General features: G+C 39.7%; 2 protein-coding genes across 3 annotated transcripts; both read right to left on the bottom strand.

The window, feature by feature from the left end:
- Positions 1–2,814: 2,814 nt before the first annotated feature.
- On the bottom strand, positions 2,815–15,988 carry nudt17 (nudix (nucleoside diphosphate linked moiety X)-type motif 17). The gene is made up of 9 exons (XM_062028969.1): positions 15,306–15,988; positions 12,962–13,087; positions 8,898–9,008; positions 8,607–8,790; positions 8,508–8,533; positions 8,344–8,439; positions 8,181–8,279; positions 3,112–3,245; positions 2,815–3,031 (listed from the first exon to the last, which is right to left on the bottom strand). Exons 2-9 carry the CDS (start codon positions 13,034–13,036, stop codon positions 2,815–2,817), a joined length of 942 nt encoding a protein of 313 aa, XP_061884953.1. The 5' UTR covers positions 13,037–13,087; positions 15,306–15,988.
- Positions 15,989–20,351: 4,363 nt separating this feature from the next.
- LOC133635644 (uncharacterized) lies at positions 20,352–24,188 on the bottom strand. Of its 2 annotated transcripts, XM_062028877.1 has the most exons (8): positions 23,935–24,188; positions 21,862–22,000; positions 21,579–21,782; positions 21,405–21,506; positions 21,270–21,326; positions 21,045–21,203; positions 20,838–20,963; positions 20,352–20,757 (listed from the first exon to the last, which is right to left on the bottom strand). In XM_062028877.1, the coding sequence occupies exons 3-8, from the start codon at positions 21,774–21,776 to the stop codon at positions 20,698–20,700; spliced, it is 702 nt and encodes a 233-aa protein (XP_061884861.1). In that variant the 5' UTR covers positions 21,777–21,782; positions 21,862–22,000; positions 23,935–24,188; the 3' UTR covers positions 20,352–20,697. The 2 variants fall into 2 exon arrangements, with proteins under 2 accessions (XP_061884861.1, XP_061884860.1); XM_062028876.1 differs by lacking the exon at positions 21,862–22,000.
- Between the last annotated feature and the right edge of the window lie 217 nt (positions 24,189–24,405).

The raw sequence follows: 24,405 nt of genomic DNA, 5'->3' as shown, positions 1-24,405 counted from the left end.
GCAAATAATTAAACTTCAATATTATCTCATCATGCAACAAATATATAACACTGTATTAAACTTTTTGTAAAAATATAAATATCTGGCCCTCTGTTGGTGTATGAGGTTCCTCTATACCAGTGGTTCTCAACCTTTTTTCAGTGATGTACCCCCTGTGAATTTTTTTTAAATTCAAGTACCTCCTAATCAGAGCAAAGCATTTTTGGTTGAAAAAAAGAGATAAAGAAGTAAAATACAGCACTATATCATCAGTTTCTGATTTAGTAAATTGTATAACAGTGCAAAATATTGCTCATTTGTAGTGGTCTTTCTTGAACTATTTGGAAAAAAATATATAAAAATAACTAAAAACTTGTTGAAAAATAAACAAGTGATTCAATTATAAATAAAGATTTCTACACATACCGGTAGAAGTAATCATCAACTTAAAGTGCCCTCTTTGGGGATTGTAATAGAGATCCAACTGGATTCATGAACTTAATTCTAAACATTTCTTCACAAAAAAAGAAATCTTTAACATCAATATTTATGGAACATATCCACAAAAAATCTAGCTGTCAACACTGAACATTGTTGCATTGTAATGAATGGAATAGCCTACTTGATTTGATGTTCAGTTTATGAACTTACATTCATATTTTGTTAAAGTATTATTCAATAAATTTATTTATAAAGGATTTTTGAATTGTTGCTATTTTTAGAATATTTTTTAAAAATCTCACGTACCCCTTGGCATACCTTCAAGTACCCCACAACACCAGGGGGAGCTCCACAAACCACGTCAAATCCAGATTCCGATCCAACAAAGGTTTTAACTCATTCTCCTTCTATGCCACATCAATATGGAATGCACTCCCAACAGGTGTAAAATAAAGTGCATCTCTATCCTCCTTCAAAACCGCACTAAAAGAACACCTCCAGGCAGCTACAACCCTAGCCAAACCCCCTCCCCCACCACATCCCACCTCCCCGGATTTTTAATAATCAAATGTAAATAATCAAATGTATATACTTGTTCTTATGCTTTCTGAGCTCACTATGTTCACTCCTCGCTGTACATATCCTATGAAGTCAGACCTACACTGTTACAATGTCCATTTCTCAGATGATATAATTGTTGATGACTGAAGTGCTGATAGCAACCAAACCTAACCCCCCCGCCCCAACCCCCTCCTCATTCCACCCCCCCGGATTGTAAATAATGTAAATAATTCAATGTATATACTCTGATGATTAACTTGTGTAATGACTGTATTATGCTGATAGTATATATTTGTACCATGAATTGATTAACGTGGACAATTGCATATTGTGATCACGACAACAAACCATGATCCCGACATCTACAAACCCTCAATGATGTCAGGCATATCACTGATGATGTGTCCCAGTGCACCCTTGGATGTATCTTACAATCATATCTGCTTGCCACTTTGACTTATGATTTCAAAGCAAGTTATCCATCAATTTTTACGTAAAATATCTAATAATCAAATACATAGGCAAGTGATTCTCAAACTATGGTACGCACAGGCTCCATCTAGTGGTAAGCCAAAGATTTGATTCATTATTTGATAACAGGGTTTTATTAACCTATATTTAAACACCGTGTTACTGTTCAAACTGTATGTAATGTCAAAAATATCAAATGTACTTGTCAAGTAAAACCTCTGCCTTGTTTTTTGTTATGAATACTTAGGCCTGCTACGCTACTGTATTTTGATGTTGGTCATTACGGTGGTACTTGGAGAGCCAAGTGTTTTCTAAGGTGCTTCTTGGTGAAGTTTGAGAATGACTGGCAAAGGAAATTGTATAATAATTCCACAAGGCAATTAAACATTTAAATTCATATATAGTTACAAGTGACCCACTGACGGCAGCCATAACTGCGATGTGGCCCTCAATGAAAATTAGATGAGGAAATTCCTGAAGGAATTGCGTGTTAATGCTCCAATGCTGAAGTTGAACTGAAATCCTGAATTCTTGTTTAGAATTGTTGAAGTAGAGCACACAATTACCAAACACGCTGAATATTTTGAAGTTGGAACCGTGTGAGTCAGATGAAAAATGTGGGAGTTGGGGAACTTTGAAAAATGTCCCATTGATTTCAATGGGAATTTCCAAACAATTTGGGAATTTCGGGAAAAGCGGGATTTTTTTTGAAAATGGTAAAAAAAAACTTGAATGGTCTGAATGAGTTGAAATGGTTAGTGTTGAAATTTTTCAAATCGGTCGAGAAATGTTGAAGTAGTAACATGTTGAATTGAGAAATGGAATTACGGAATATTTCCAGTTCAAAAAACAACTTAGTTTTTTGTCCTGATTAAGAGGAATGTTTTGACGGTGGAACGGTTGAAAAATGTGGGAGGAGTAGTCGCCAGAAAAAAGGGTGGAAATAGGGCTTTGGAAAACCAGGAGTTCTGGAAAATCCTTGAATTTTTTTTAACTTGGAAAAAAGGTAACTTGAATTTCCATAACGGTGAATGTGTTGAAGGTGGAATGGTTTGAATCAGTTGAAAAATGTGGAAATGGTTGAAGTTTGAAAAATGCCCAATTCTTTTCGAATGGGGAAAATGTCCCGGCAAACCTGGAATTCTGGGAAATCTGGGAATTTTGGGAAGTATGGGAAAGCCTGCGATTCCCGAATAGGCTGAACAGTTTGAAGTTGGAAGGGATTGAATCGGGGGGGAAAATGTGGAGGTAGAGCGCGCCAAAATCTGGAGAAGAAGAAGAAGTTGAATAATAAATACATGAATTTTGGTGTAGAAAACCATATGTACAATTAGTTTTAACTACTTTTTAAATTTTTTTTATTTATTTCACGTGCTGGTCAGTGACATCATCATTTGTTTGACAAGGGTGGGGGTCAGAAGTCGTCTCTTTGGTGGTCTTCAGCCACAGGTCCAGAGCAAACTTTGTCCCAGTGCTGACCCGCTCTACATCCGGACCACTGGAAGGTATCCGGCTGACCAAGACGCTCAGCGGTAGCGTGGCGTCCCGCAGTCCTCCCTCAGGGCACACCTCCGACACCCTGCGGGGGAGGTGGAGGGAGTAGGACAGGGCGAAAGGTCACTAGGGCGTGCCTCGACTCAAAACATTCGGCGGTCACACCTGATGGCGGCAGGAAGGCGGTCCGCGTGGACCTCGCCGTCGTGTCCGTCTGTCGCCGACACAACAGCGCCGACCAGCCGGACGTCGGCCCAAAGACAAGCGCTGACCTCGGCGGGGGAGGGGCGCAGACAGTCCTGGTGGCGTAACCAATTCCGTTGCTTTTTTAAGCTTAAGCATGCTAACATGCAACGATGAATGAATGCATACAAGACCAAGTACATGAACGAATGAGCAAGTGTGGTTACGGAAGTCTTATTGTAGCAAAACTATTTGCAAATGTGTATCTCACTCTGTAATCCCATGCAGGTGTCAGTGTACTAATTTGTGTGTCTGAATCTCAATCTGTGTGTGTGTAATCAGATCCTTGTGCACGTGTTTTAATTTTTGTGTCCGTATTTTAATTTGCGTGTGTGTAATCAAATCTCTGTGTGTGTGTTTTAATTTGGATCCGTGTGTGTGTAAAAAAAATTTGAGTGAAGTATTTCGATGTCTGTTAAAGTTAAAGTTAAAGTACCAATGATTGTCACACACACACTAGGTGTGGCGAAATTATTCTCTGCATTTGACCCATCACCCTCGATCACCCCCTGTGTGTGTGTGTGTGTGTGTGTGTGTGTGTGTGTGTGGGGGGGGGGGTCCAACATATACCCCTCAGGTCAACATATAAAGTAACAAGTGTGTGTTAATCTTTAATTTAATCTTTTAAAAATTTGAAGTGCTCCCCCTCTGGCCAACATATGTAATAACAAGTGTGTGTAAGAAATGTAAATGTGCCCACTTTGGCCAAAATTAATTGATTTTTTTTTATTTTTTATATATATATATATAGAGACATACTGTAATAACGAAGTAAATAAAGAAAATTAAAAAACAATTACAAAAAAAAAATGTAATAAAAAAATAACAAAAGTTACCTTTTTTATATTTACATAGTATGTATATATTATTAATGTTGTAAATATAAATCTTTATATATCTAGAAAGGGTGGTCCTAAAGAGGCAGGCATTTTTCGGAAGTCTTAAGAAGGTAACAAATACAAGAACACGTGTGTGTGTGTGTGTGGGTGGGTATTCTTGTATATCTACCCTTCTTGAGACAGCAACCCTCTGGCCAACATATGTAATAACACGCGTGTGTAAGAAATTGAAATGCGGCCCTTTTGGCCAAAACTAATTTAAAAAATTTAAAATTGTATATAGAGACATACTGTAATAACTTGAAGTAAATAATGAAGATTAAAAACCAATTACAAAAAAAATAAAATAAAGTTTCTTTATATTTACATAGCATGTATATATTATTAATGTTGTAAATATAAATCTTTATAGATCTAGAAAGGGTGGTCCTAAAGAGGTAGGCCTTTTTCGGAGGTCTCAAGAAGGTAACAAATACAAGAATCGGCGTGTGTCTGTGCGTGTGTGTAAAAAAAAAAAATCTGTCCGTCCGATTTTTTATCTGAGTGTGCGAAGGGAATAAGCCGTAGAAATGGATGGATGGGTGTGTGTAAAAAATGTGTGTGTTTGTGTATTCAGATTTGTGTTAAGCAGGAACCCTGATTAGCTGTCTTTTTACACATGACTTTTGCGACACTTCTGCTGTGTAAGATTTGTGTGTCTATATCTCAATCTCTGTGTGTGTAATTAGATCCTGGTGTGTGTGTGTGTTAATTTGTGTGTCCGTATTTCAATTTGGGTTTCTTTACACACACACACAACTCGAAATACGTACACGCGAATTGTAAAAGTTGCGTGTATAAAGAAAGGGGTGTTGCTACACTAATCGGAATACACAGACGTTTTTTTTTTATCACACACACACACAGATTGCAATACAGACAGACATATATATATATATTTTTTTTACACACACACAAATCGAAATTTGGACCCAAAAATCCCAATTTCGTTATTTTGCTGCAGCTGTTACATATACTGTAATATTGTACATGGTAATTGGGATTTATTATATATTTTATATATTATATACAAATATAAAATAATATTATACTATAATATATCAGTATATATTATATACTGTATATGTAATATGTAAATATTACATATGTTATATTTTATATTGCTACTATGGTACATTTGTAGTCTACTTAATACCTGCATTATCCTTTCCATCCTTTGAAACTGAGCTACTGTGTGGAACAATTTCCCTTGTTGATCAATAAAGTTTGTCTAAGTCTAAGTCTAAAAGTTACACGTAAAAAGATCTAGATCCTGGTGTGCGTGTTTTAATTTGTGTGTCCGTATTTCAATTTGGGGTTTTTTACACACACACAAATCAAAATACTGACAAATTGTAAAAGTTTCATGTTAAAAGACAGCGTTGTTGCTACACACAAATCGGAATGCACAAACTCACGTTTTTTTCCCACACACACATATCGAAATACGGACAGACATATTTTTTTTCTTTCACACACACATCAATGGAAATACGGACACAAATTAAAACACACACACACAGACCTGATTACACTAACAGATTGAGATACATGCATCCATCCATTTTCTACCGCTTGTCCCTCTCGGGGTTGCGGGGGATGTAGGAGTTTATCCCAGCTGCACTCGGGCGGAAGATACAGACACACAAATTAGTACATGGACACATGAATCGGATTACACACACACAGATTGAGATACAGACACACAAATTAGTACACGGACACATGAATCGTATTACACACACACAGATTGAGATACAGACACACAAATTAGTACACGGACACATGAATTGGATTACACACACACAGATTGAGATACAGACACATAAATTGGATTACACACACAGATTGAGATACAGACACATAAATTGGATTACACACACACAGATTGAGATACAGACACATAAATTGGATTGCACACACAGATTGAGATACAGACACATAAATCAGATTACACACACACAGATTGAGATACAGACACACAAATTAGTACACGGACACACGAATTGGATTACACACACACAGATTGAGATACAGACACATAAATCAGATTACACACACACAGATTGAGATACAGACACACAAATTAGTACACGGACACACGAATTGGATTACACACACACAGATTGAGATACAGACACACAAATTAGTACACGGACACATGAATCGGATTACACACACACATATTGAGATACAGACACACAAATTAGTACACGGACACATGAATTGGATTACACACACACAGATTGAGATACAGACACATAAATTGGATTACCAGGCATGTGATTTGACCACAATGAAAAAGACTGAAAACATTTCCGGGGGTCTGGGGGACGAAGGCCCCCAGCCAGGTCCAGGGCAGCGCCCTGGTGGGGACAAGGGGGGCGTTGCCCCCCGAAGCTCCTGGTTTTTCACCAATTTAACATGCTAAAATTAACAAAGACAGCACCATTTGAAGAAAATATTTTAGTGTTTAAAGACATGAAAACATCATTAATAGAACATACATAACCCAATTATCCTAATGAATCACTGTATATGGTTCAGTCCCAACAGTATTTAGTCACTAATATTTACATCTTGTGTTCATTTCACATCCACAGGTGTCACATCGATCAGTGTTATTATCTACAGTTTATTTACAGTATTACCACATTACTTCAGTTCATGTAATGTAATGTAATGTAAACATTTCATTCTTTTCGCCAAAATAGGATATACATTTATGAAAATAATTAAACATGTTTAGTATTGTTTACTCATATTTGAAAATAGGAAATAATAATAATAATGTGAGGACACTGACATATTGCATGAAACAAGTGTGAAAATATTTACCTTCAAGATTGTTACACCACTGACAATAGTTTCAACAGACTACAAAAGAACATAATATTACAAAATAGTATTATATGCAAATTTATTTCAAATAAATTGTTAACTGGAATCAATAATGCGACTCTTTGAATTTCTGTAATTTCATAATATATTTTCACATGGCTTTTTATTTTTAGAAAAACCCATTTATATTTCGCAAAGCAATAATTGGTTAATATTTAAAGCAAACATGCGTATTTCGCAAGCAAATATTTTTTAGCTTACCTCATTATTAACAACTGAAGTGGGTGGATCTTTCCTCTCGATGTCTACGGCAGTTTAAACAAAAGATGAAGTCCGTAAGGTTTGCTCACTTTCGGTTGACATCCAAAAGTACCAGCTAGTGAAAAGTTTGTTTTCCTTGCTTCAAGTTGTTTCATATGTTTTTGGCGTTTCGCATGTACTTCCAAAGCCTTGAAACCTCGTGATCCATAGTCAATATTATCATGACACCACTTGCACAAAACCTTTCCGGGACGATCGATTTTCCGAATAAAATCACCGAACAAAGTCGTAACTTTCTTCTTCCCAACAGTATCAGTGATTTCCCTTTCCATCCAGTCCCATCTGAACTTATTTTGGACATGTTTATCAATTTCTTTTACTCGTAAAGCGTCCTTTTTCTCGAGAACCGACATCGTTTACATATGGAAAATGGCGGTGATAACCATTATGAATGATGACGTTATTAACGTCATCATTCATAACAGATGTCCTGATTGGTCACAAGGAACATATCGACCAATCAACTACGGCATAATATAAACTACGTCTCGAATCTTGATTTAGGGTCGGAAAAAAAAACGGAAAAACGGGAGATACATTTTTTTTTTCCCCCGAGATTAAAAAAGACGGAATTCCGACTTTAGACGGAAAAATCACATGCCTGATTACACACACAGATTGAGATACAGACACATAAATTGGATTACACACACACAGATTGAGATACAGACATATAAATTGGATTACACACACAGATTGAGATACAGACACATAAATCGGATTACACACACACAGATTGAGATACAGACACACAAATTAGTACACGGACACACGAATTGGATTACACACACACAGATTGAGATACAGACACATAAATTGGATTACACACACACAGATTGAGATACAGACACACAAACTAGTCCACAGACACGTGAATCAGATTACAGACGCACAGATTGAGATACGCATTAGCAAATAGTTTTGCTACAATAATGCTTCCGTAGTAGTTACCTGAAGTTGCAGGTGCGTGCGTGATGAGCGCAGCAGCAGGTAGATGACCAGGTGGTGTCTGTGGGGGAGTCCTGCGCTCAGCCTGGAGGGGTACACTGACTACTAACACTTTAGTTTTTTTACTGACATCCCCCCCGACCCCATTTAAACGTCACCCTCTCACCTCCCAAACACCAAGAACCTTTGGACTTGGGAACTGTTCCGCTTCCAGATACAATCCTGTTTCCTCCTTCAATTCCCTGAGGCCTGCCACCAGCAGCTGCACGCACACATGTTGCTCGCTAGCACAACGTCGGCGTCTAAACTAAAAAGTCTGAGAGAACGTACCGTCTCATCGGGTTCAACATGGCCACCTGTTGGAAAGACAAGCAGGGTCGTTAGGAGGCGGTTACCAGCGGGGGGGCTGCGTAGAACGTGGCCACCCACCAGGCGGAACCCAAACGTTGGGGAATATCCGCAGTTGCGTCGCCCGTCGTGTCAGCAACACCCGCTCGTTGGCTGTCTGCAGGATGATGGCCACGCCCACATCCACTCCACGTTGCTGAATGTCTAATGGGATGGCAGCTGCATCTTCGGCGGACAGGTGCTTGATGGGACAGGAGGCGGCCCTCTGGCGATGAAAACAAACGGTGTCGATGATGTCATCCCATCACCAAGACGGCTGTCAATCACGACACAGGTCATGTGACTTTGGTGAGGACCGTGCGCGTGTGGCACCTTCAGGGGAACTCCTCGGTCCGTGTCGTCTTTGAGAACCATTAAGCGGTTCCGCTCCAGCCAGCAGCGCACCTTCACCTGGTCAGCAGCGCCAAAGTGACCTGTGACGCTCTGAAGGAAGACCCGCCTCCAAGGTGAGTTCATGCACTCAAAGAATGAGAAAAGTCACCCACACACATTATTGTAGCAAAATTATTTGCAAACGCGTATCTAAATCTGTGTGTCTGTAATCGAATTCACGGGTTTGTGTACTAATGCAGTGTTTTTCAACCTTTTTTGAGCCAAGGCCCATTTTTTGCGTTGAAAAAATGCGGAGGCACACCACCAGCAGAAATCATTAAAAAACGAAACTCAGTTGACAGTAAAGAGTCGTTATCGAAATTGTTGGATATGACTTTAAAGCATAACCAAGCATGCATCAATATAGCTCTTGTCTCAAAGTAGGTGTACTGTCACCACCAGTCACATCACCCCCTGACTTATTTTAAGTTTTTTGCTGTTTTCCTGTGTGTAGTGTTTTAGTTCTTGTCTTGCGCTCCTATTTTGTTGGCGTTTTCTCTTTTTTTGGTATTTTACTGTAGCAGTTTCATGTCTTCCTTTGAGCGCTATTCCCCGCACCTGCTTTGTTTTAGCAATCAAGAATATTTAAGTTATTTTTATCCTTCTTTGTGGGGATATTGTTGATTGTCATGTCATGTTCGGAGGTACATTGTCTTTGCTCCACAGTAAGTCTTTGCTGTTGTCCAGCATTCTGTTTTTGTTTACTTTGTAGCCAGTTCAGTTTTAGTTTTGTTCTGCATAGCCTTCCTTAAGCTTCAATGCCTTTTCTTAGGGGCACTCACCTTTTCTTTATTTTTGGTTTAAGCATTAGACACATTTTTTACCTTCACACTGCCTCCCGCTGTTTCCGACATCTACAAAGCAATTAGCTACCGGCTGCCACCTACTGATATGGAAGAGTATTACACGGTTACTCTGCCGAGCTCTAAACAACACCGACACTCAACAACAACACATCATTTTCAGACTATAATTACTGGTTTGCAAAAAATATTTTTAACCCAAATAGGTGAAATTTCCCACGGCACACCAGACTGTATCTCACGGCACAGTGGTTGAAAAACACTGTACTAATGTATGTGTCTGTATATCAATCTGTGTGTGTAATCAGGTCCGCGTGTGCGTGTCTTAATTTGTGTGTCCGTATTATGATAGGGTAAAAATGTAAAAAACCTGATCCTGATTCACACACAAATCTGGATATGCACACACCGATTGTATTACACACGCAAAAGTCTGAACAATTTTTATTTTTATTTTTAAGTTATACTTGTATAGCACTTTTCTACCTTCAAGGTACGCAAAGCGCTTTGACACTATTTCCACTTTCACACACTGATGGCGGGAGCTGCCGTGAAAGGCACTAACCACGACCCATCAGGAGCAACGGTGAAGTGTCTTGCCGAGGACACAACGTGCATGACTAGGATGCTGCAAGCCGGGGATCGAAACAGTAACCCTCAAGTTGCTGACACGGCCGTTCTATCAACCGAGCCACGCCGTCCCTGTGTGTGTGTAATCCAATTCATACACACAAACACATCTTCCACGACAGAGGTGTAGCAAAAGTCATGTTTAAATAGCCTATCAAGGGTTCTTGCTTTACACAATTCTGAATACAGACACACACATTTTTTATTTAAAACATTTTTTTTTTTTTACACACGCACAGATCGAAATCAGGACATCTTGATTTTTTTTTACCCACAGACAAATCATAATACAGACACACTAATTAGAACAGGCACACTCAGATCTGATTACACACACAGATTGAGATACAGACACACATAAATACACAGACACCTGAATTAGATTGCACACACACAGACTGAGATACAGGCACAAACATTAGGACACGGACACGTGAATTGGATTACACACACACACACTAAGAGTGATATACAGACACACATTAGTATATGGACACATTAATTGGATTACACACACACAGATTGAGATACAGACACACACATAAATACATGGACATGTGATAAGGACTACACACACACATTGAGATACAGACACACACATAAATACATTGACAGGCAATTTGGATTGCAGACACACATATTGAGATACAGATACACACACAGACACATGAATTGGCTGAGATAGGCTCCAGCACCCTCTGCGACACCGAAAGGGACAAGCGGTAGAAAATGGATGGATGGATTAGACACACACAGATTGATATACAGACACCCATTATTACATGGACACATCAATTGGACTCCACACACACACACAGATTGAGGTACAGATACACACCTTAGTACACGGACACATGAATTGGATTACACACTCACAGATTGAGATACAGACACACACAAATACATGGACATGTGAATTGGACTACACACACACAGAGATACAGAGACACACATGAGTAAATGGACACGTAATTTGGATTGCAGACGCACCTATTGAGATACAGATACACACCTTAGTACACGGACACATGAATTGGATTACACACACACAGATTGAGATACAGACACACACAAATACATGGACATGTGAATTGGACAACACTCACACATTGAGATACAGATACACACCTTAGTACACGGACACATGAATTGGATTACACACACACAGATTGAGATACAGACACACACAAATACATGGACATGTGAATTGGACAACACACACACAGAGATACAGAGACACACATAAGTACATGGACACGTAATTTGGATTGCAGACGCACAGATTGAGATACAGATACACACCTTAGTACATGGACACATGAATTGGATTACACACATAAGTACATGGACACGTAATTTGGATTGCAGACGCACATATTGAGATACAGATACACACCTTAGTACACGGACACATGAATTGGATTACACACACACAAATTGAGATACAGACACACACAAATACATGGACATGTGAATTGGACAACACTCACACATTGAGATACAGATACACACCTTAGTACACGGACACATGAATTGGATTACACACACACAGATTGAGATACAGACACACACAAATACATGGACATGTGAAGTGGACAACACACACACATTGAGATACAGAGACACACATAAGTACATGGACACGCAATTTGGATTGCAGACACACATATTGAGATACAGATACACACACACAGACACATGAATTGGCTGAGATAGGCTCCGGCACCCTCTGCGACACCGAAAGGGACAAGCGGTAGAAAATGGATGGCTGGATTACACACACACAGATTGATATAAAGACATTAAATGTGTGTCTGTATATCAATCTGTGTGTGTGTAATCTAGTTCATGTGTCCATGTAATAATGATTATTACATGGACACATGAATTGGATTCCACACACACACAGATTAAGATACAGATACACACCTTAGTACACGGACACATGAATTGGATTACAGACACACAGATTGATATACAAACACACATTAGTACACGGGCACATGAATTGGATTCCACACACACAGAGATTGATATACAAACACACATTAGTACATGGACACATGAATTGGATTACACACACACAGATTGATATGCAGTAAAAACACACTAGTACATGGACACATGAATTGGATTACACACACACAGACATTGATATACAAACACACATTAGTACACGGGCCCGTGAATTGGATTACAGACGCACACATTGATATGCAAACACACATTAGTACAGGGACACATGAATTGGATTACACACACACACACACACACACACACAGATTGATATACAAACACACCTTAGTACACGGACACATGAACTGGATTACACACACACAGATTGATATACAAACACACATTAGTACACGGGTACGTGAATTGGATTACACACACAGATTGATATACAAACACACATTAGTACACGGACACATGAATTGGATTCCACACACACAGATTGATATACAAACACACATTAGTACACGGGCACGTGAATTGGATTACAGACACACACATTGAGCTACGCCTTTGCAAATAATTTTGTTACAACAATACTTCCATGCACGCGCACACCTGAAGAAAGGGAACATTCTGTGGCGCCACTCCATCCCGACACACTGACACCAGAACCCTGCGAACCTTCTCCATCCCGCCTCGTTCTCCTGCTCGTTAGCGCCCCCGTCAGTCCACGTTGCGCCACTTACGAGGTGAAACACACGCACGCAAGTATCAACAATCATTTAGTTGGGAAAATACCACAGTGATCACTTATGTAGTAGTGGTGTTGTTGCTAAAGCCTGTAAATAGGAACAAATCAAATAGGTAAGTGTGTATTCGCCGCTGGCTGGATATCCGCAGTGGTCACTCGTTTCACGCTTGATCGTGCAATCTGAATAGCTGTAGTACATGAACGCTGTAGTACAACTGCGTTCATGTTGTTTTCATCACCACTATACACCAATACTGATGACGACGGTGGAATACATATCCTAATTTAGGGATTCCAAGACTGTGGTGGTACGCAGGCTACATCTAGTGGTACGCCTAGGAATCACTTGATTGATTGATTGATTGATTGATTGATTGATTGATTGATTGATTGATTGATTGATTGAGACTTTTATTAGTAGGTTGCACAGTGAAGTACATATTCCGTACAATTGACCACTAAATGGTAACACCCGAATAAGTTTTTCAACTTGTTTAAGTTGGGGTCCACTTAAATTGATTCATGATACAGATATATACTATCATATATACTATCATCATAATACAGTCATCACACAAGATAATCACATTGAAGAATTATTTACATTATTTACAATCAGGGGTGTGGAGGGGGGGGGGTAGGATATGGACATCAAGTAGTGGACATAGAGAGAGAGAGAGAGAGAGAGAGAGAGAGAGAGAGAGAGAGAGAGAGAGAGAGAGAGAGAGAGAGAGATCAGAAGGCATAAGAAAAAGTATCTGCATTTGATTGTTTACATTTGATTATTAGCAATCCGGGGAGGGTGTTAGTTTAGGGTTGTAGCTGCCTGGAAGTGAACTTTTATTGCGGTTTTGAAGGAAGATAGAGATGCCCTTTCTTTTATACCTGTTTGGAGCGCATTCCACATTGATGTGGCATAGAAAGAGAATGAGTTAAGACCTTTGTTAGTTCGGAATCTGGGTTTAACGTGGTTAGTGAGTACAGTGTTGTTTTTTTCTTACATTCAAACACAGTGTTACTGTTCAAACGGTGTGTAATGTTACAGTGGCCCAGATGATGAAATATACTTGTTAAATAAAACCTCTGCCTTGTTTGTAATGGATACTTAGGCCTACTATGCTACTGCAGTTTAATGTTGGTCATTACGCTGGTACGTGGAGAGCCAAGTGCTGTCTGAGGTGGGAGTTTGAGCAACGTTTTCGGATTGAACAAGTCCTCGCACCTAAAGTCTCTCACCACATTTTCCAAGTTTACACTCGACAAAACTCCTCCGCATAACAAAACATTTTTGGACCCTGGTCTCTTGTTTTGTGACTCGCAAGCCAAGTCTGAGCAGCCATGTTTAGTCACATTTTCCCTTACTTCCAAAGCTAATTTCATGTTTTGAATCAGTTAAAAATACACCGTAGATGTGCTTTATGTATATCATTACTGTATTATTCAAATAACTTATGGCACGGTTGTTTATTCTGGGCTATCAATTTGCTTTTTCTACACATATTTTGGAAGCCAAATGTTCTAATTCAACGTGACGATTAGATCACGTGACTGCCATTTTGCGCTCTGATTGGCCATTATTTTCTCGGCCTTTATTTTGTAAACATTGGTCTTGTGCTCTCTCGGTTTTTATAATTATTTTAAGTTAATTTGTTTGGTGGGTTCCTTTTAGCTGTTTTAAAGAAGAATGGAGTACTTTGGAATTCATGTATTTAAAATAATTAACATTATTAATGCATAATGAAACCTTTTCGGTTTATTACCAACCTTTTTTAAAATTGGATAAATCAACAGGAAATGAGGATATTTTTTATTAAAAGGTCAGACTTGTAATATTAAAAAATATTGCCTTCATTTTAGAAAGTTGACAGGAAATTAGTGCATTATCACCGGTTTCAATAATCCATACCTTTCTTAATATTTATCACATTAAAATGATACCTATATCACTCGAATCATTTTAGCAAGACCTGTCTGATAATACTGGTTTCATGTATCTCAATTAATCTTCGAAATTTTGCACACGAAAGTAAAATATTGTCTTTTTGCTAACAATACTAACCAATGCTAATAATTGACGACCAACAAGCTGTTGCTAACGCTAACTAGCTCAGTCCACGGTAATAAAAATGGACATTCGGTGCGATCTATCAAACAATGTCGTGACAAACATAATACTTTAACACATTTAGTATAAAGTTGTGGACTTACGAGACAGAAGCAAAAACAGCTAACTTCCTGCAAGACAGATGTAGTTTGACCCTACATCCGGTACGACACTTCACAATAAAGGTTATGCCTTATACACGACCCTGCTTCAGGGTCCGCTGACTGCTGTGGGAAATGACACAATTCGATTAAGTCAACACTTGCACCTACTCTTCTCACGGTAGTCCTCAGCGTACATGCCACAGTAACACACACATGTTAACACACACATGCTTATATACACATTTTAACAAACATATATACTAAGACACACATGCTATGTCGTGATCAAGTAGGTTCTCTTTAACTTCTAGACCTGCTCCATTTAGACAGGGCTTTTGTCAAGAACTGATGCCATATTAATATACTTGAATTGAATACACGCACACACACACACACACACACACACACACACACACACACACACACACACACACACACACACACACACACACACACACACACACACACACACACACACAAGACCGTGTGTGTGTGCGTGTATTTGTTACCTCCTTGAGACCTCTGAAAAATGCCTACCTCTTTAGGACCACCCTTTCTAGATGTATAAAGATTTGTATTTACAACATTAATAATATATACATACAATGCCAATATAAAGAAACTTGTGAAAAATTAATAGTGAATTTCACAAGAAAAAGGTCACAATTTCACAAGAAAAACTTGGAATGTTGGCAGGATTATAATAAAAGTTGTAATTTTACTCAACGCAAGACAACATTTTACAAGAAAAACTGAACATTTGTGCAATATTATGATAAAAGTTGGAATTTTACTCAATAACAGTCGCAATTTTACAAGAAAAGCTTAAAATTTTGGCAATTTTATGAAAAGAGTCGTAAATTTACTCGACAAAAGTCACACTTTTATAAGAAAATTTAAAAATGTTGGCAATATTATAATATTAATCGGAACTCCACTTGGCAAAATTTTGTCAAAAGTCATGATTTGACTCAAATAATTTCACTGTTTTACAAGAACAACCCAAAAATTGGCAATATTGTGATAAAAGTCAGAATTTTATATGACAAATGTCACCATTTTGCAATAAAAAGTAATAATTTTACATTAAAAAAGTAATAATTTTACGAGAAAATATTGCAATATTACAGAAACAGAAAGAATATAAGAAATTGTTCCCAATTTTATAAGAAAAAAGTCGACACAATGTGAGAAAAAAGCCTGCTTTTAGTAAAAGTGCCCTCTGCTGGTAGTTCAGGGGAGTGTGTAGGTCACATTTATTTGTGCATCTGGTTTGTGAGAGGAATGTCTCATCGACGCAAAAGCAAAAAAGCGATCCACATGTGCAAATTCAATACAAAATCAAGCATATTTATATAAAAATCTCAAAAATATATTTACAGATACACGTTTATTTATACAAATTCTTGATTTATTTGTACGTCACATTTTTATATTTATACATTTTATTTGTATATATTTTCAAATCTCAAAAATATATTTACAAATACACGTTTATTTATACAAATGATTTATTTATTTTTATATCACATCTGTATTTGTATATTTATTAATATATGCATATGTATTATCAATCAATCAATCAATCAATGTTTATTTATATAGCCCTAAATCACAAGTGTCTCAAAGGGCTGTACAAGCCACAACGACATCCTCGGTGTCGAGTGGGTCTGATATAATATTGTGAAAGTCCAACACATCAGCGAAAGTCCAGTCCATGGTGGGGCCAGCGGGAACCATCCCGAGTGGAGACGGGTCAGCAGCGTAGAGATGTCCCCATCTGATGGACAGGCTAGCGGTCCACCCCGGAGCAGAGTAGAAAAGAAAAGAAAAGAAACGGCAGATCAACTGGTCTAAAAAGGGAGTCTATTTAAAGGCTAGAGTATACAAATGAGTTTTAAGATGAGACTTAAATGCTTCTACTGAGGTAGCATCTCTAACTTTTACCGGGAGGGCATTCCATAGTATTGGAGCCCGAATAGAAAACGCTCTATAGCCCGCAGACTTTTTTTGGGCTCTGGGAATCACTAATAAGCCGGAGTTCTTTGAACGCAGATTTCTTGCCGGGACATATGGTACAATACAATCGTCAAGATAGGCAGGAGCTTGACCGTGTAGTATTTTATACGTAAGTAGTAAAACCTTAAAGTCGCATCTTAGGTGCACAGGAAGCCAGTGCAAGTGAGCCAGTATAGGCGTAATATGATCAAACTTTCTTGTTTTTGTCAAAAGTCTAGCAGCCGCATTTTGTACCATCTGTAATCTTTTAATGCTAGACATAGGGAGGCCCGAAAATAATACGTTACAGTAATCGAGACGAGATGTAACGAACGCATGGATAATGATCTCAGCATCGCTTGTGGACAAAATGGAACGAATTTTAGCGATATTACGGAGATGAAAGAAGGCCGTTTTAGTAACACTCTTAATGTGTGACTCAAACGAGAGAGTTGGGTCGAAGATAATACCCAGATTCTTTACCGAGTCGCCTTGTTTAATTGTTTGGTTGTCAAATGTTAAGGTGGTATTATTAAATAGATGTTGGTGTTGAGCAGGACCGATAATCAGCATTTCCGTTTTCTTAGCGTTGAGTTGCAAAAAGTTAGCGGACATCCATTGTTTAATTTCATTAAGACACGCCTCCAGCTGACTACAATCCGGCGTGTTGGTCAGCTTTAGGGGCATGTAGAGTTGGGTGTCATCAGCATAACAGTGAAAGCTAACACCGTACTTGCGTATGATGTCACCCAGCGGCAGCATGTAAATACTAAAGAGTGCAGGGCCAAGAACTGAACCCTGGGGAACTCCGCACGTTACCTTAACATAGTCCGAGGTCACATTGTTATGGGAGACACACTGCATCCTGTCAGTAAGATAAGAGTTAAACCAAGACAAGGCTAAGTCTGACATCCCAATACGCGTTTTGATACGCTCTAATAAAATATTATGATCAACAGTATCGAAAGCGGCGCTAAGATCAAGAAGCAGCAACATAGATGAAGCATCAGAATCCATCGTCAGCAATAGATCATTAGTCATTTTTGTGAGGGCTGTCTCCGTAGAGTGATTTGCCCTGAAACCGGATTGAAAAGGTTCACAGAGATTGTTAGTCACTAAGTGTTCATTTAGCTGCTGTGCGACAATTTTTTCGAGAATTTTCGAGATAAACGGTAGGTGGGACACCGGCCGGTAGTTCACCATGAGGTCAGGATCGAGGTTAGGTCTTTTGAGTAGAGGATGAATAACCGCTTTTTTGAATGCTAGAGGAACAGTACCAGAGGAAAGTGATAGGTTTATAATATTTAACACTGATGGACCTAATAAAACAAAAAGCTCCTTGATAAGTTTCCCAGGAATTGGGTCAAGTAAACATGTTGTTTGTTTTGTCCCATTTACACATTTTAACAATTCCTCCAATGTTATTTCATCAAAGAGAGAGAAACTATTTTGGAGGGCAATGTCCGTCGTATATACAGTCATATTTGTGTTAATAGAACCCAGTTGTGGCTGGGATGCATTGTCTTTAATCTCTTTTCTGATGAGTTCAATTTTCTTATTAAAGAAATTCATAAAGTCATCTGCTGAGTGGGTGGAGCTACTGGGAGGAGTCCCTTGTTGGGTTAGCGATGCTACTGTACTAAACAAAAATTTAGGATCATTTTTGTTGAGGTGGATGAGATTTGAGTAATATTTAGCTTTAGCTGAGGTAAGCATGCGTTTATAGGTTATTAAACTATCACTCCATGCTTGATGGAAAACCTCAAGTTTAGTCGCACGCCATTTGCGTTCCAGCTTTCTACATGATAATTTCTGGGCTTTAGTTTCTTCTGTAAACCATGGGGTACGCCTTTTAGGGGCCCTTTTTAGCTTTAGCGGTGCTACAATATCAATGGTGTCGCGCAGGGCGTCGTTAAAGTTGTTAGTGAGGTTATCAATAGAGCCCACATAATTTGGGAAAGGTGCCATTACTGAAGGCAGTAGGTCAGTAAGAGTCGTCGTTGTGGCAGTATTAATGTTGCGGCTGCTATAGTAGTTATTATTATTATTATTAGTTTGTTGACAATGAGTCCGAACTTCGAATTTTATAAGGTAATGATCGGACATTACTTTAGTGTACGGGAGTATCGTAACTTTAGAGGTGGTGACACCCCTGACAAGCACTAGATCTATCGTATTACCGTTGCGATGCGTGGGTTCGTTTATTATTTGTGTAAGACCACAGCTATCAATTATAGTCTGGAGCGCCACGCATGGAGGGTCCGATGGGGTATTCATATGGATGTTAAAGTCTCCCATTATGATTATATTGTCGGCGTGCGTCACTAGATCAGCAACGAACTCTGAAAATTCATTGATAAAGTCCGAATAGGGCCCAGGGGGGCGGTAGATGACAGCCAGGTGGAGAGGCAGCGGTGTGACAAACCTCATAGTGAGCACCTCAAACGAGTTATATTTATTATTTAGGTCCGAGGTAAGGCTAAAGTTTTTGTTGTATATTAGTGCAACACCCCCACCCCTTTTAATGGGGCGGGCAATATGCGTTCCCGCATAGCCAGGAGGAGACGCCTCACCCAGCGCAAAAAATTCGTCTGGTTTGAGCCAGGTCTCGGCTAAACCAACGACATCAAGATTGTTGTCTCTGATGATTTCATTAACTAATAACGTTTTGGAAGACAATGACCTTATGTTTAAAAAGCCCATATTATAGGTAGTGGGCTGTTTTGAGGAGTTTTTGTTGAAAGTATCCGTAGTAGCAATATTAATAATGTTACGTTTATTATGCATAGTGCACTTTAAATAATTTCGACCATATCTAGGAATTGATATGACAGGAATTTTTAGATTGTTTGCCACCTCAGTAAAATGCATGTCCACCTCTGACGCAGAAAAAACATTATGTGAGTTGTATATTATTCTAGAAGAATTGCTATGTGTGCAGGGATTATCCAGCCTGGCGCTGGCTAGTTCTAGCTTAACAGACTCCTTATTAGCGCTTCTTTGTGTATTAATGTGTATTAATATCATATTGATATATATAAGTTGATGTGAGACAATTCTACTTCCATATTGTTTAAAATAGACACAGTCAATTTGAAAAATCCCTCCTTTTTGGGACCACCCTAATTTTGATGGTTTTCACCACCAGGGGTGCAAATGAGACATTCTCTATTAGATGCAATGGTTTTCCGTATCGGGACCATGATTTATGTCCTAACTTGTTCACCGGTCCTCTTATGGAAGGTACTTTTCCTTGTTGATGTCTCAAGAAGGGTAGAAATACAAGAACACACACACACACACACACACACACACACACGACTCGGTGCATTTAATGAAACGGAAGTCGTTAATGCTAATGGTATTGATTAATTTAATTATCAATAATTTGTTATCAGGGGGACTGTGGCTCCTCCTCTTTCCTGCCGTCACAGCGGTGCTCCTCAATCGGCACCTGAAGGGTCAAAGGTCTGCTCAGCGGCTGTATTTGGTCACGCGAATCATCTGGAACGACGCCACTGCGCCCCGCCTTACCGTGATGGGCACGTAGCGGTAGAGTTGTCTGATGCCCATGGTGGCGAGGACGCAGGCGGCGACGGCAACACACGCCTGGAGGATGAGCAGAACCAGGAAGAAACCTCGCAGGCCCGACACGAGCACCTGGAAGACACACGTCACCTCTGTCAGGAAGAGTGTGGCAAAGCTCCGCCCACTGGCAACTATTAGAGCTGGTAAACGTACGTCTAGCGGCCATAGTTGGCCGACGCACCAGTTGTCTCTGTCGGGGTCATCGCACAATTGCTCAGAGATGGGGCCGGAGGCCAGCACCCAGCCCAGGTAGGCCATGCCTCCGAGGCTGAACAGTACGCTGATAGCGTTCAACGACAGACACGCCCACATCTGCAAGGCGGGGCCATAATCAAGCCGGCCGATCAGAGCGCGGCGGAAATGACGTCATCGACTCACCCGTGCCGACGAGACCCGCCTCCTCGATAACGCTGCCATCCAGCCCGAAATCACAAACTGCTCAAGAGCAGAAAGACAAACTCATCAGTGGGGAAAAAAACAAAACGACAGTCTGCGGCGGACGCGCCAACGCACCAACACGCCGCCGCAGAACGCCACGTGGAGCGTTAGGAACCGCGGGTAGGCGGCGGTCAAGCTGAAAAGAACAGACAGCAGCCCGATAACCACCTGGACCACCTGCACACACACACACACACACACACACACATGAAATCGCCCGCTCATGCGTGGCGGGACACGCTCACTAACCCCGAGGCCAAGCAGCACCGCCCCCTCCAGGTTCGCTTTGGGCACATCATCCTCCATCTTGGAGGGGGAGACAGGGGTCGAGGTCTCTTCCGCGGCGCCGCCTCCGGGCGTCTGGAGCTGGATAGAAGCTTGATCCTGAGGGATGACCTGAGTGACGATCACCAGACCGCCCAGCTTGGCGACGGATGAGGACGCCATGTTTTGCTGTTCGAATGACATCACACGTTATTAGCGCTACACTACGTCACTTCCATCAACTTGTTTTGCAGCAGTTAAGTCATACTTGCCAACCCTCACAAATTTTCCGAGAGACTCCCGAATTTCAGTGACTCTCCCGAAAATCTCCCAGGACAACCATTCTCCCGAATTTCTCCCGATTTCCAGCCGGACTTAAGGCACGCCCCCTCCAGGTCTGTGCGGACCTGAGTGAGGACAGCCTGTCGTCACGTCCGCTTGGCCAACCAAAAAGTAACCACAGAACACTATACCGTATAGTGTTTTGTGGTTACTTTTTGGTTGGCCAACGGTTTACGTTGTATTGCGCACCCTGACGGCAAGTGTGGGAGTCGCTTCTGAAGTATGAAGTAGAGAGACGTAACTACATCACCTCGCCTTGTTATTGACTCCAACCCAGAATATTACACTGCATGCCCATACCTACGCTCCTTCAAAGGCTGTGCTACTGGCTGCAAAGCATTGCACTTTCAAATACAACGATGAGTAGAGGAGTGTTATGTGTGTATACGTGTAATTGAACACTGAAATTCAAGTATTTATTTTATATATATATATATATATATATATATATATATATATATATATATATATATATATATATATATATATATATATATATATATATATATATACAAGAAATACTTACATTTCAGTGAATTCTAGCTATAAATATACTCCTCCCCCCTTAACCCCCCCTCCAAATCTCCCGAATTTGGAGGTCTCAAGGTTGGCAAGTATGAGTTAAATTGATGCACGCTGTCACTGTTACCATGGTTTTCCTTTTGTAATCTTTATTTGAATAGCAATGTCAAATAAAATATTACACACAAAACATAAAAAAGTATTTTGAAACCGTAACGATATGTTCAGCTGCCGTAAATGGCAAAGGAATCAATCTTTTTTTTTTAACTACTTTATTGACATCAAATACATCAATAGACAATACCTATCATTTAAAAGTCTACTTTTTGTCAGGCCTCAGATATAGTTATATTGTTAAAAAAAAAAAAACGTCGTAGAAGTCAGAAGTGCCTCATTTATTGCAATGTGGTTGAAAATGCGTTTGTTTTCCTGCCTAAACGGGCTGCCCGAAAAAATCTGGCCTTTTCAGCTGTTATAGTTCATTGTTGGCTAACTAAACGGGCCAGAGGAATTTTTTGGTCCAAATGCAACAAGTACATTGCTGCCTAAACGGGATGCGGTAGAAATCTGGATTTGGGGGAACTTGTATCTTTTCCCATTTGCACAACACAACCACACTTCTTACCAACAAAATGACTTTATTCAGTTCTATTTAAGAAGAAGAAAGTATTTCAATTGACTCTTTTGTCTTTTCCCCCCCTTCACTCTGAAACTTTTGTCGTCATATTTTGTGTGTTGTTCAACGTCTGTTTGTTGGAGAAGAAGATTGGGGTTGAAATGAAAAAGTTTTATAAATGTGGAGTCGGTAAAAAGAGGACACATTGCGACGCTCAAATTTTGAAACCCCACCAGCGGACATTTTGACAGGACGTTATGCAGAGTTGAAAGTCTTGTGTGCAACCTTGCAATGACACACTGTTTATTAAACCTGTTATTTTGTTTTAAAAAAATAAATAAAACAAGTGGTTGAAAATGGGGCGATAAAACTCAAGTTGATGGGTTTTTTTTGTCATTAAAAAATACAATCATGTGTGCTTACGGACTGTATCCCTGCAGACTGTATATTGATATATAATGTAGGAACCAGAAATATTAATAACAGAAAGAAACAACCCTTTTGTGCGAATGATTGTGAATGAGTGAGGGAGGTTTTTTGGGTTGGTGCACTAATTGTAAGTGTATCTTGTGTTATGTTGATTTAATAAAAAATAAAATAAAAAAAATATTTTATTTCTTGTGCAGCCCGGTACCGATCGATCCACGGACCGGTACCGGGCCGCGGCCCGGTGGTTGGGAACCACCGCAGAACAGTACATATTCCGTACAATTGACCACTAAATGGTAACACCCGAATAAGTTTTTCAACTTGTTTAAGTCGGGGTCCACTTAAACGACGTGAACGATGGCGTCACGTTCACAAAACGACATAAGAAAGTCCGAAAAGATTCACTGAAAGTCGAAGAAAAGAACAACTTACCATATGTTTGATGCCAGGCTCGAAAACAACCTAACTCGTCGGGAAAAAAACCTAACTTGATGTTGACTTACAATGTGTCAACAATGCGCTGATCGAATGTCGATGCTTTCAGGTGCACCTCGAAAACTCGTAAATGACACTAACATTTGGAACTATTGCTAATATAAAAGTAATTTCGGTTATCATTTGATCAAAGAGGTTACTTTACTTCCTCAAATTGTGTCCGAATCCACCGGAATGACAAAAGTACAAGTTAAAACCAGGGGCGGATTAAGAAATTTTGGCCCCCTGGGCCTGACATGGTCTTGGCCCCTCAACCCCCCGCGCGTGTGGGCGCACACACACGCACGCACTATGCAAGAAATACTGTATACTGTGAACAGACATGCACACTGTACTGTACAGAAGAGTGCACATACTGCACACACACTATTAGGTATACCACACAGACACTGACAAGCACAGGTTTCA

This window comes from Entelurus aequoreus, linkage group LG20, assembly GCF_033978785.1.
Source record: "Entelurus aequoreus isolate RoL-2023_Sb linkage group LG20, RoL_Eaeq_v1.1, whole genome shotgun sequence".
Lineage (NCBI taxonomy): Eukaryota > Metazoa > Chordata > Actinopteri > Syngnathiformes > Syngnathidae > Entelurus > Entelurus aequoreus.
The sequence above is the reverse complement of the archived record's forward strand: the minus strand, read 5'-3'. Positions and strand labels throughout refer to the sequence as shown.